This window comes from Dipodomys ordii, unplaced genomic scaffold (assembly GCF_000151885.1).
Source record: "Dipodomys ordii isolate 6190 unplaced genomic scaffold, Dord_2.0 Scaffold1, whole genome shotgun sequence".
Taxonomy (NCBI): Eukaryota; Metazoa; Chordata; class Mammalia; order Rodentia; family Heteromyidae; genus Dipodomys; species Dipodomys ordii.
This window is the reverse complement of record NW_012267217.1, coordinates 49,918,236-49,931,526: the sequence shown is the minus strand read 5'-3', so window position 1 is coordinate 49,931,526 and position 13,291 is coordinate 49,918,236. Positions and strand designations below refer to the sequence as shown.

The window sequence follows — 13,291 nt, the reverse complement described above, 5'->3', positions numbered from 1 at the left end:
GAAATTATGAAAAGGATGATATTGATCAAGATACACTATACCTATAAACTGACATCTTGAATTGAAACCCTTTTGTACAACTACTTAAAGATAATAATATTTTTTAAAGTGGTATTAGATTGGTAATGCCCTAAGGAAGAAGCAAAACAACTTTTTTTTTCTGGAAAAGTTGCTTTATCCCTAATTGTTTTTTTAAGAATATGGAATTTATTAGGCATTAAAATATAAAAAAATAAAACCACTTAAATAAGAAGCCAGAAAGCTCCCTTTCTCCCTCTCCAGACCCTACCACCCTAACCCCAATTTTTTAAAAAGAAATGCATCCTTTGGCATACACATGGCTAGCAAAGACTAAAACAATGCAAAGCTTCCAAAGATGGCAGACGCTCAGCTTAGGAGATTGATGAGTGGGTCAGTTGAGACCATTTCCACAGACCATTTCAACCACAGCCTTCTGAGCTGGAGGCTGCTTCCTGGGACCCTTGAGCCTGTGTCTGGCCTGACTCACGCTGCTGGATGGAAAGCAGATACCCTATTCCCTCAGGGCATCCTCCAGTAGTCTCTCTAAGCAATCCTGTGTCTGCTCCTGTAGCACCTGAAGAAACTGACTCATAGCCTTTTTGAGTTGATTGTGTTTTTCTGCAAAGACAAGGTGGAACCAGCCAGGTTTCTCACACCTGAAGAATTTGCCATGGGATAATATCAGCTTGCTTTACAGGAAGTGGTGATAGAGGAGCAGGTCTTCTTCAAATGTAGCCAGGTCGTAGTAAAGGTAATCTTTCAGGTTGATCCACACAGAGAGGCCAGAGCTACAAGGGAGAAATGGGATCTCCAGCGCCTCTAGCTTGCTAGTGACATACTTGTGAGCTTCCCGCAGCCGGGAGTGGTTAGTGGGCAGGTACACCTCATCAATCCATCCTCTGTCCTGGAGCAATCGGCCTAGCTTGTACTGCGTGATGCCAGAGACACCATGGAGGCAGCCAAAGGAGCACATGGCAGAGGCCACAAGACTATTGTGGGTGTACAAAGCACCAAGACAGAAGCTGGCGATGCCGAAATCCAAACTGGCATCCCAGATCACATGGGTCCTTTTAGAGTCAGGCCAACTTGTTAGGCTCAGAACACTGCGGAATGTGATGTCTTCACCGAACACGGACAGCATGCAACTCTCATCTATGATCACGTGGAGGCTATGCCTCTTGGCAAAGGACAAGTATTCCATCAATTGACACCACCCAGAGAATTCTGAGGGTTGGTTAGTACAAGACCGCTGATGGTTTTTCCCTTAACCCTAGCTTCAAGCAAGACCACCTCCAACTTCTCTACAGTGATCTGGAGAACATGGGCCTTTTCAGAAATGAACTTGCTCTCCAGGAAGACAGGAATCATCAACTCAACTTTTGCAAACAGAGCTAAAGGCGAAGCCACCACAGAAGGGAACTGGGACTAGAAAGGCCGCCCCCGGATCACTCAGAAAAATGGCAAGTGCAGAGAAGACAGAGGAGCAGCCATTGAGGACAACCACATTTTCTGGATCTAGGCGAGAAGGTGCCTTGCAGTAGTAGGTGAGGAACCCAGCCACTTCTTCCTGAAGGAACAGTTGGCCTCTGTCCTCGGGGTACTGTAGCTGGTTCTCCTCGATGGAGTTCATGTCACTCTGACACAACCTTTCAGTCATCAGATCAAGGCAGAGCTTGTTCTCATGGTGCCAAGGTTAAGGAAGTCCAAGAGGTTCTTGTCCTCATGGTATTTGTCTTTTGGGTATGCCTCGTAGCTCTGGAACCTGGAGAGGCAAGCGTCTAAGAGAGCACTCCCACGTTTGGATAGGAAGTGGTTGATAACTGTTACTTTAAAATCACTCTGCCCATGTGTGACATCACCTCCAGAGGTGACAGGAAGCAATTCTTGAGGCCCAGGGTAGGGATAGATTTAGTCCACAGGAAATTGACAGTCTTGACCATCTAGTGGCTTATACTTTCTTTATTTTAATTTTAATTTTTTTATTGTGAAAATAGTGTACAGAGGGGTTACAATTACATGGGCAAGATAATGAGTACATTTCTTATCAAGCATTGTAGCCTCCTCCTTTGTTTCCCCTTCCCATCCCTTCCCATCCTCCCCCCGCCCCCCCCACCCCTGCACCAAAGTTGTAAAGTTCGTTTTCGACATAACGACTTGTACATCTCATTGTTGCAATGGGTCCACCTGTATCCCTATTTATATGATTTGTTTTTCCCTTCCCCTCCACAGATTATACCAACATCAAATACAGTGAAAGCAGGGGTTATACTGTGGGGGTCTAGTGGCTTATACTTTCTCTCTGCTTATTGATGGCTTCCAAACAACTCTTTTCCTTCAGTGACTGACCCTGTAACTCCATGGTTTTCAACATCCTGAAATGTTCATCTGTGACAATCTGTGCATTGGTCATCAAACTGAACAGCTCTGAGAACATCTGGCTAATGATGAACCAATCATGCGAGCAGGAGTTATCTGGTTTGGCCTCAGCTGGCTGGCTGGAACCTTTGTGTCCCTCTTCACTCATCTTTTCTCCTACCTAAAATCCTCTCACCCAATGAAGGTTTCTTGCCAGTCAGCACACAGACTTGATTCACAGCTCTCCTCTTCTCACTTAGCTTACTTCACCCCTAATTCTTAACTAAGTTCCACAGACAAAATTCCGAAGAATGTGAATTCACATGATAGATATTTCTTTTCTTTAGTATTTGAAGTAAAATAGCAATGCTCAGATTTATAGAAAAACCTGTAAAGAGTGTAAGCCGGATGCATAACTTCACATTGAATACAACAGAAAACATGGAATGTAAGGAAAATTAGTTTCAAAGATGTCGAGGAAAGAGAGAAAGATAATAGCAACAAGCCCTAATTTGTTATTAATCAACAGATAATATAAATTGAATTATCCAATTGAAAGCTAATGGATATAATGCAGAATAAAATTTCACCTCTATCTGTGTCCAAGAGGCACACTTAGAAAGTTGAAGAACAGACCTGGAAAGGAAAATAGTAGAGAAAGACAGAGGTGGCATGGCGAGCACTGGTGTCAGTTGGCAAAGCTCCCTTCTACAAGGTAGGCTCCAGTCCTGCTCTAACAGGAAGTGGAGGAACTAGTGCAGTAGAGGAATGGGCATCCCACTGGATCCTCTTCTTCCATCCCCCCTGGGGGAACTCAACCACCACATTGTGAGAGTGCTCAGCTCAGCGGCCTGAGGAAGGGCCCCTGTGTGGAGGAACTGAGCCTCTCACCAACAATTAACACCAGCTTGCCAGCCAGGAGTCATATGGGAAGCAGATCCCCAAACTCCAAGCAGACTGGGTCTGCAGCCAATGTCTTAACTTCAGCCCCAAGCAAGGACTATCCAGTGAAGTCTCTCCACAATTCCTGGCATACATTATCTGGTATGATAGTAAAAGTGGAATTGATGTTTTAAACCACTGCTTTTGGGGATGATCTGTTACGAAGAAATAAAGAATGAATATGTTACACAAATGTTATTGAAATATATGTGGTATAGCTATATTATTATCAGACCAAGTAGTAGTAGTATACATAAATGGCTAACCACATAATGGAAAAGAATTTATAAGGTTGGGTGCCGGAATTTATCCTGTAATCCCAGCTAGTTAGAGGTGGAGATTGGGAGGATCATGGTTGGAGATATGCCCAGGCAAAGGTTCCAACCCCCCTCTGAACACTAACTGAGAGGGAGAAAAAGCTTGGGGTGTGGCTCAAATGATAGAATGCCTGCCTAGCCAGTGGGATCCCTGAGTTCAAACTTTTCTCTTTCAAACAAACAAAAAACCAACAGAGGGTTATTTATAAACTAATATACCTAATCATGTAAATTTGAGAAACATGAAGCAAAAATTAGTACAAATACAAGGAGAAATTTAAAAACTATCTTCATCTATAACTTGTGTATAAAAGAGCAAATAGTTAATAGGCTATAGAAACTTTGAAAAAAATTAACATAATTGATTTAATAAGAATTGAACCCAATAAATAGCATATAAGCCATTCATTTTCAAGCAAGCATATGATAGCTACAAAATGCTGAACATATATGAGGATAAAGCAAGTCTATACATTTTGAAGAACTGTGTTTATACAACTATAGAACAAGGCTGAAATACAAATAATATGCAGTAATCCAATAGTTCTGTATGGCTGGGAAAATGTGTAGGGAAATGTTACAGAGAGGAGAGAAGGAGATAGAGATATAGAAGCAGAGAGACAGACAGATGGATGAGGCACACAAAGAGATGAAAGACTAAGGGAGAAAGAGAAAGGGGAGGAAGAGAGGAGGAGAAAGCACAGACAATAAACATAGAATCAAATTAAGCTATCATTTACAAGGCTTCATTTGAAAAGAACAAGCATATAATAAGTGTTTTGTAAAACAGCTCTTCCCTTCACCCTGCCAGTGCCTAAAACTTTCCCACCAAATTTCCTCTGTAGCGCTAAAGACATTTGTTAAAATGTCAGCATTATCTGGAAAGTCTAACCCACTGGGACTTCAGTCTTCAGATTCTTTTCTTTTCCTGGTCAGGCCTCTGGCAAAGCCTTGATGGAATGTAGTGGGGAATGAAGAGGGAATGTTTTGACTGAAGCAGAGAAGCGACAATTGGCCGAGACATAGGACATAGTTCTGCCGACTAGCACATAGTTCTGCCAAAAGCGCAGGTCCTGGGGCAAGGACACACAACTGGTAGATTAAAGGTTCAGCAAGAAGCAGGAAATCACAGTGTATCTGGGCGTCCACGTGTCCCCACCTGTTTGCCAAGCCATTGTGAACCAGGTCTAGAGTATCCAGTAGCCTCATCTATATATTGAGTAGGATGGCTGAAGGGCAGCTTTCTCTACTTGCCAGCATGCCCTCCCTGTCCCAGGAATCCCTCCATTCTGCTTCTACTGATGCATTCTTCTCTGAGCTTCTTTCATCAGACTTTTCCTTTCTCTCCTCTCCCAGGCCTCTGGAGCTGCAATCTGTCGCTTAGTTGCTATTCATTGGCTGAGCCTCAACGCCAATCTAGATGTACTTCATGGCTGCACATTGGAAAACCCAGTTGTGTCCTGGGCTGGCATTATCTTTCATTGATCCCATGTTTTTGAGGACCTTTGATGGAGTTTAATTTGGATCATCATTGTCGTCCCTATGCTTAGAAGAAAGGCCAAGGAATCTATTTTACAGCTTGGAATACTTGTTTATATTATTCCCTATTCTGGTTCAGACTGCTACCCCTTCTTCATCCACCGAATAAGATGCAATCTTGTCTTGCAAGATTAGGCATCATCTCCCCCTCCAGAAAGGAATTTCTGCAGCTCTAGGTTTGACTAGCTTCTCTGAGTTTACTGTGTTCCAGGAGGCAGAATGTCTAAACGATTGGTGCCCAGTCTGTTCAGGCATTTAGCCCAGAAGAATGACACATCTTACCAGGTATACGATGTTTGTCAAGTTACTTAAGGAATTTTTCTTCATCCGAGAAAAGAACTCAATAAATGTTAGCTACTTCTTTTTGTATCACTAGTAATTCTCTACAGAGTTCACCTGCTGTCCCAGGGAATCTCTGAGAAGAGATTATTATCCTCTAAGGCCAAGAGAGGATCATTGGAATGAGGAGGCTGATGGGAATCTCTCTATTCTTCTGCTTGCATCCACGTTCTGAGCTAAGAATGGTGGGAGGGCCTATGGGGACTCAGTCTGCCCTTTTTGTTTTTTGTTTTAATTACTCTGTCTGCCTTCGATGGGTTTATCTGGCCTAGATCTCCCTCCTCTCCAAGAAGAAGGGTTGATGACTTCCTATGTTTATGTAACCTGCAATGTCACTCACCCCATATAACAGAATTGAGCTTTTTATTAAAAGTGACCAGACAAAGAAGTGAAAACACAGAACAAAGACACAGCAAAATATATGTCTATGTGACAGCTATATGAATTTGATTTGTTTTAGCAGTTAAATTCAAGGGAATTCTTGTTTTCTGAGGCATCTTTCATCCTCCATGTTTCAAATCCTCCCCTAAATAAATTCTTTGGTAGAAAAGACAAACAAATGGCCTACCTATGTACAAACCATAAGAAAGCTGGAGCCATTGGCTGTTGGACCCAGAAGTTATAACACTCATTCTGTCATTGAATCTCACGATTGCCAGTATAAAATTGGTGTACAGGGAGTATTTTCTGGCCTTTTAACTTTTTTTTTCTTTTCAGCTTCATTTTTAATGGACAAAATTATGGGATTTGGATAACTTCCTTTTGGCTGCCCTTTTGAAAATATAGCTGACTTCACTACTGAGTGATACCTCCTGATATTTAAACTAATTTTTTTGTTAGTAGGCTTCATCTCCATTTTCTTGGTCATGTTGTACTGATTTAATTCTAGCTGGATATCTGAGCTTTTAAGTCTGAAAACCCCTCAATCATTCTGTCTCTATATAAACATTGCTGTTTTGAGTGTAATGGAATTTAAACAATGGCAATTTGAAATGTTTGGAAATGCATGGTTTTAGATACTTGGCCCCTGTAGCATCAGCATTTTTGTATTTGTGTATTTATAATAAATGTTCTGTAATGGACATTCTCAAATGTAGTGGGCACATACTGATTAAACATTTTAAAAATTAAGATAAAATCCACATAGCATGGAATCAACACTATGACAGTATATAGTTCATTTGTATGTAGTACATTACACTGTTGTGTAACCATCACGTGATCTAGACCTCAAATGTATTCATTACCCCAAAAGGTATATACACATACATTAATCAGTCTTGCTCTGTTTTCCATTTTCTTAAGTTCTTGGAGGCCTCTAATCTGCCTTTTGTCTGTATTAGTTTAGGTAAACTATTCTGGGTACTTTATATGTTGGTATATTTCATATGTTACATTTCCCATCCCAAACAGTAGAAGAAACAGATTAAATCTGGTTAGTTCTATGTACATTTTTGGGGGATTTTCATGTGGATTCATTGATGTGTTATTAATATTTGAGGGATTGCGATCACTAGATAAATCTGTGTTCTCATTTTTTATTATAAAAATGAGTTCAGGTTTTCTCATCTTGGATGTTAAAGTCTGAATTTTTTATCATAGTTTTTATTAGCATCAACTAGTTGTTTAGAGGGGTTTCATTTTGACATGTCCATACAGACATACAATGTACCCGATTCACCGTCTCCCACTCACACGAACATCTCTCCACCCTGTTTCCCAAGCCTTCCCCATGCATAGAGTAGCTATGTTTCTTCTGATTCTTCCCTCTACCACAGAATGCCAGAACTCATAGCCACTACTCAAGAAACAAAAGAATTGTTGATGAAGGTTCTTTTATTTCTGCTTATTTGCTTCTTTATCCAAGAACATCCATTTCAGAAGTGAAGAGTCAAAGGAGTGGCCTATCTGCCAGCTAGCCTACATAGAACCCGTGACAGACCTCACAGACCCCTAAATTCAAAATTTGATTCAAAAGTGGGCATAGATGTGCTTGGAATTTTGATGTTTTGGACAATTTCATTGGTAGAGGACATCATCTACTTAGAACATGTGCCCTAAATAGTTGAATATTCTAGAATAGTACTTCTCACATGGGGCAATTTTCCTCTGTTTCTTCCACCATACCTCCAGAGAACATTTAGTTAAACCTGAAGACATTCTATCTTTAACATAATTAGGATACTGCTGGCAGCTAATGGGTAGAGACCAGAGCTGCTCCTGATACTCCTACAATGCATTGGAAAGACTTCTTTAGTGAAAATCTCCAAATGTCAATAGTGCTGAGGAAAGATTTTTTTCAATTGTTCTGCAGATTGCAGTGAGAACTGGGAAGTTTTAAATAAACATTATAGCTAACAATAATTGGGTATTTCTTATGTAGCTGGTATTGTTCTACATATTTTTAAGTCTTATTCTGCTTGTATACAGTGGGAACAACTAGTCCATGTTAGAGATGAGAAAACTGAAGAAATGAGAAGATATGTAATTTTTTCTGGTAACACTTATGGATTAAGAATTGTAACCTTAACTGAGTGCCAGTAGCTCACATCTACAAACCTAGCTACACAGGAGGCTGAGATCTGAAGGATTATAGTTTGAAGCCAGCCTGGGCAGACAAATCCAAGAGACATTTATTTCCAGTTAGCCAGCACAGAGCCAGAGCTAGAAGCATGGCTTATGTGCTAGAGCACCAAGCATGACTGAAAAAGACAAGAGAGAGTGTGAGCTTGAGTTCAAGCCCTAGCATCAAAAAAGAAGAATTAAGGAGGAAGTTTGGAGAGTAGACTTTGTGCCACTTTAAATTCTGAAATTCAGTGATACAGATGGACAAGATTACCTTTTTAACCATTGTATTTGGTAAGCATTCAAAGCTAATAAGTTCTGATCACACACAGTTCTGACTACCATTAGTTTTCTGGTACATAATCCATACACTTGTCCAGAGAAAGATCATTTGCATTACAGAAGAAACTAAGAACCTCGATGCACTTTTTTTAAAACCTTGAGATTTTCAGCATGAAACATGATTTCTGTTGCTACATTTAATACCTCTGATATTTCTCCTAAAACCTCCATACATTTTAATAATGCTGGTACTAACATAAACTGTTTCTGGAGAAACAGAAAAAAAATGCTCAGTTTGAAGTGACAACTCCTTGTTTTCATCTTGCCCATTTCAAGAGGCCAATGGGATGATTGCTCAACGGTTGTGTGGGCAGTTTAGGTCATAGGGCAGGGTCCCCTCCCATACCAGAAAAGGCAAACCCATTATTTTTGGCTTGGTGTCTAAGAATATGGATCTTCACAACCTTAACAGGAGAAAAACACTCTTCATTCAGTCCGTGAAACTGACGGCTTTGGGCACCTTGCTTGGTGAACGACTGTCTTAACCATTCTGGAAGTTAAATCCATGGTTTTCCTGTGTGACTATCTTCCGGGATAGCAAAACAAAATAAATGAAAAAGGCAAGGTCCATGGAGATGGCGTTGGTGGAAGAGTGAGGGGTGATGAATGGAATGGGACATAATTATCACAAAAATAAATCTGGTTGTAATTATTTCCTGAGCATTGTAGAAAAGCAGCGTAAGCTATCATCAATATAGAACACAGGAGAGGAACATCTGACCCCAGTCTTGTCTGTTTCCTTTAAGAAAAGTCAACTCATATTTCTCTGATTCCTTTTGACTCATTTTTGCTAAAATATAAAATAAAATACCCATAATTTGATGTGAAACAAAGACACTTGTTCCTGCATCAGCACTTTGGAACTTGAACAAATGCAAAATACAGCTGATTCCTTCTTTTTCCCAACACACACACACACACACACACACACACACACACACACACTCACGCACGCATGCACACACACACGTGAGAAAATCCAACTCATACTTTTCCAAACTACCAGAGTGTATACTTCACCCAAGGGTAAAAATATAATTAGAAATACAACAGATTTGTAGATCACATCTACCTTCCCTGCAGATATAAAACTGGATAAAGACCCAACAACCAAGAAATAAGCATAGCTGTTCCAACCACGCCAGACTGTCCACATTGCTATCCATGTCTTGGCCCTACCCTGCCCTATCGCAGCCTCTCACGCTTCCTTTAGGAAGATTAATAAGGATATTTTCATTTCCTTAACATAGGAGAGTGATGAAGTACCCTGTTTTCAGATGCCCCCTCACAGACCACCAGAGACCACGATCAATGCAAACAGCAAAGAGTTGTTTATTGCAAGCTCGAGCTTGGTCCTCTGCCCACTCGGTAACCGGTGATGCTAAGAGGCCTCGAGCATAAAATCAGCACAGTTTTTATAGTATTGAACAAACAACTTTAAGGAACTTTTACATAAGAAATTACATGATTGGTTAACATTTAAAGCACGCTAAGATGGGAAAATATGATTGGTTGCCCTTTACAGAAAAATATCCTTGGTCCATAGCTTGACCAAAAACGGTTATGAGTCACACCTGGACCAACAGTATGCATGGCATGTCTCACCATGGGCTCTGAAGAACCAGTTGGTCAGAAAATTATATGGTTTTCCTTGGAACCGAAACTCAGCCCTAGTTCGCTGGGAGCAACACCACTTGGGGGTAATCACCTGCTTCTACTGAAGGCTAGTTTCAGATCCTTACTTCTTTCAGTGGATGCAATTAGCCTTCTAAGAGCTGATTATTACTAGTGTGGCTAGTAATTACAAGAATTACGACAATTTCACTCAGTAGTTTTCTTTTTATTTACTGTCTTCATCTTCATCTTTGTCTCTGTCTCCTCTTTCTCCTTCTCCTCCTCCTCTTTTCTTCTTTCTCCTTCTCTTTCCCCTTCTCCTCTTTTCTCCTTCCCTCTCCTCCCCTCCCTTCTGTCATTCTTCCTCTCTCCCTCCCTCCCCTCTCCTCTTTGTCCCTTCCCTCTCTCCCTCCCTCTCCCCTCCTCTCTTTTCTCCTCCCCTCCCCTCCCTTGCCCTCTCCCCCAGTTCCTCTGTCTTTCTCCCCTCCCCTCCCTTCCCCTCCCCTCCCCTCCCTTCCTCTCCATCTACCTTTATGTATTTCTGGACTTATTTTTTAAAAACACAGGTAATTCAGCAAGTCGTTATTCCAGAGCACTAAACTCAGCTAACACAGAGAGCATAAAGTAGTAAAGAAAGAGCTCAAAAAAAGAAAATTAAACACACTAACAAATTTGGTGTTCATTAGTATAAGAAGCCATTGAACATTAATTAAGAGCTGTGTCTTTCCTACTCTAGTCTCTTCCACTGGTGTCATAGGCCAATGTGTGGGCAAGCTTCTCTGATCATATAAATAGGAAGTTCAACTACATTCTATATTTGTGTTTTACTAACATTTTCAATGTCTTGTATGTTTCAACTCAATTAAAAAATTCACTCCACAGATAAACTCTCTTTCTTTCTTTCTTCCTTTCTTCCTTCTTTCCTTCCTTTCTTTCTTTCTTTCCTTCCTTCCTTCCTTCTTTCTTTTGTGAAAATACCATACAGAGGGGTTACAATTACATAGGCAAGGTAATGAGTACATTTCTTATCAAGCATTGTTGCCTCCTCCTTTTCCCCTTCCCATCCCTTCCCATCTTCCCCCCCCCTCCCAAACTTTTTTCTTTTTTTTTTTGTCGGTTGTGGGGCTTGAACTCTGGGCCTGGGCGCTGTCCTTCAGCTCTTCAGCTCAAGGCGAGCGCTCTACCACTTGAGCTACAGCGCCACTTCCGGTTTTCTGGTGGTTTATTTGAGATAGGAGTCTCACAGTCTCTCCTGCCCGGGCTGGCTTTGAACCGCGATCCTCAGATCTCAGCCTCCTGAGTAGCTAGGATTACAGGCGTGAGCCACCAGCGCCCGGCTCCAAACTTTTTTCTTGTACTTAAGATTCTTTTAAAGGTGGGTAAGATATTGACCACACATTGAGTGTTAGAATGGTTTCATCATTAGGCTAAGAAAGAGAAGAATGGGAAGGTAAAGGAGCAGCTACTGATATTTCAATAGTTAGGGCTTTCAAACTAAATGATCACTATTCAAGTTTCATGAATAGATTTGGAATCCAGGAGCCCTTAGAACACATAGGCTGTTTTGGTTGTTCTGCAAGGGTCTTCCCACGGCTACCAGTGCAGGAAACACGTTCAGAGGTTTAACGTTCCTTCTTCCGTCATCACCTCGAAAGCCCAGAAGGTATAGCTTGGAGCTAGATCTACTTGATGTATCCAGAAAATGATTCAGTGCATCTTCACCTGACTAAATGAGGGAGACCTCAAAGGAGAAGGGGAAGACAATAAGGCATCCCACAGGGGCGATGGCTTTTGATGCTTGCTAATTATTATATCCTTAGTATCAAGAATTGCTCCTAGTGTCCTTTATGAGTATTTGTTAAATAAAATAATGGTAATCCTCACAATAATATGGGAGGGATGAATTAACTCCAATTTGGAAACTCAAGAAGGAGGATTTGGGGGGAGGGAGGAGTTGGGGAGGTAGGGTGTGAAGGGATGATAGGGGAAAAATAAAGGAGGGGGTAACAATGCTGGATAAGAAATGTACTGTAATCCCTCTGTACAGTATCCTTACAATAAATATATATTAAAAAAGAAGGAGGATTTGTGGAGGAACTGGAATTTGAACTTAGGTCTGGATCTTCCTACTATATATTACATGACTCAACAGAAATGACTTTCTCTATAAAAGTCATTTATTTCAAGAAGAGTCCCTCCCTCCTCCTCCCCTCCCTCCCTCCCTCCCTCCTTCCCTTCCTCCCTCCTTCCTTCCTTCTTTCCTTCCTTCCTTCCTTCCTTCCTTTTTATTTCTCTATTTCCCTTTCATCTTGCTTTCTTTCTCGTTCTCTCTTCTCTCTCCTTCTTCCTTCATTCCCTCACCTCCCACCCTTTCTCTTTTCCTTTCTTTCACCTGGTTCCCTTACTCTTTTCTTCCCTCCTTCTCTCCTTCTCTCCCTCTCTCCCTGCCTCCTTTCCTTTCTCCATCTCCTTTTCTTTCCCTTTTTTTCTTTTTTTTGGACACAGTTTGTGTGCTCTCTAGGCAAAATTTTGAAGACAGTCTCTCATAACAAATGAAACCACCAACCAATGGAATGAGCACTTTAAAAGTGTCCAACTCAAATTCCTACCCTATGTGAGAAGCTTGTGCAAAGCTATGGCCTCAGCCCTAGCCAGAACATTTTCACAACTTTATGAGATGTTCCTCTATTCTAATCATAGTCCTGCCTTGAAACATAAACACAGTAAAATCAGTCAGAATCAAGGATTAATTCTGTTCAGTGCTGCACTACTACTGAATTGTATGACCTTGAACATGGGAGGTACTTAAACTATTCTGCAAGGATGAATGCATGAATAATCATGAGAATAGCTTTAGAAATAATAGTTTCTACACAAATGAGGTGGAATTCAGAGAAAGAGCCGGTCTCCCAGCTAATAAGGTGGGCCCCGCAAGAGTCATTTGCAATCATGGAACCTCTGTGGAGAGGTGGTGTACCAGATGGTAAATACAGGCTGAGCTTATATGTGACAGAATTTACATACAATGTAAGAAAAGGCTGTTAAGCTCTGCAAACTCACCAGCCAAGCTTGGAAAAGTCAAGATGGGTTGTGCTCTTTCTCACTCTTCTTCTTTTACTCATTCTCACTCCTTAGCAATCCCCCATTTGGAGCCAATCACTTCTATTTGTTGTACCATGAAATGATATAAAATCAAGTCTTCAAAGGATTTAGAAGATAAAAATTGAGAAGAAAAATTTATTTCCAAGTAGCCCAAG

The 13,291-nt window shown here is 41.0% G+C and overlaps 1 protein-coding gene across 1 annotated transcript; it reads right to left on the bottom strand.

Moving 5' to 3' along the window:
- Positions 1 to 532: 532 nt before the first annotated feature.
- LOC105986709 (probable inactive 1-aminocyclopropane-1-carboxylate synthase-like protein 2) lies at positions 533 to 2,545 on the bottom strand. The gene is given in 5 exon segments (XM_013017799.1): positions 533 to 1,227; positions 1,230 to 1,411; positions 1,413 to 1,704; positions 1,707 to 1,904; positions 2,368 to 2,545. Coding segments are annotated over 5 exon segments (1,545 nt in total).
- Between the last annotated feature and the right edge of the window lie 10,746 nt (positions 2,546 to 13,291).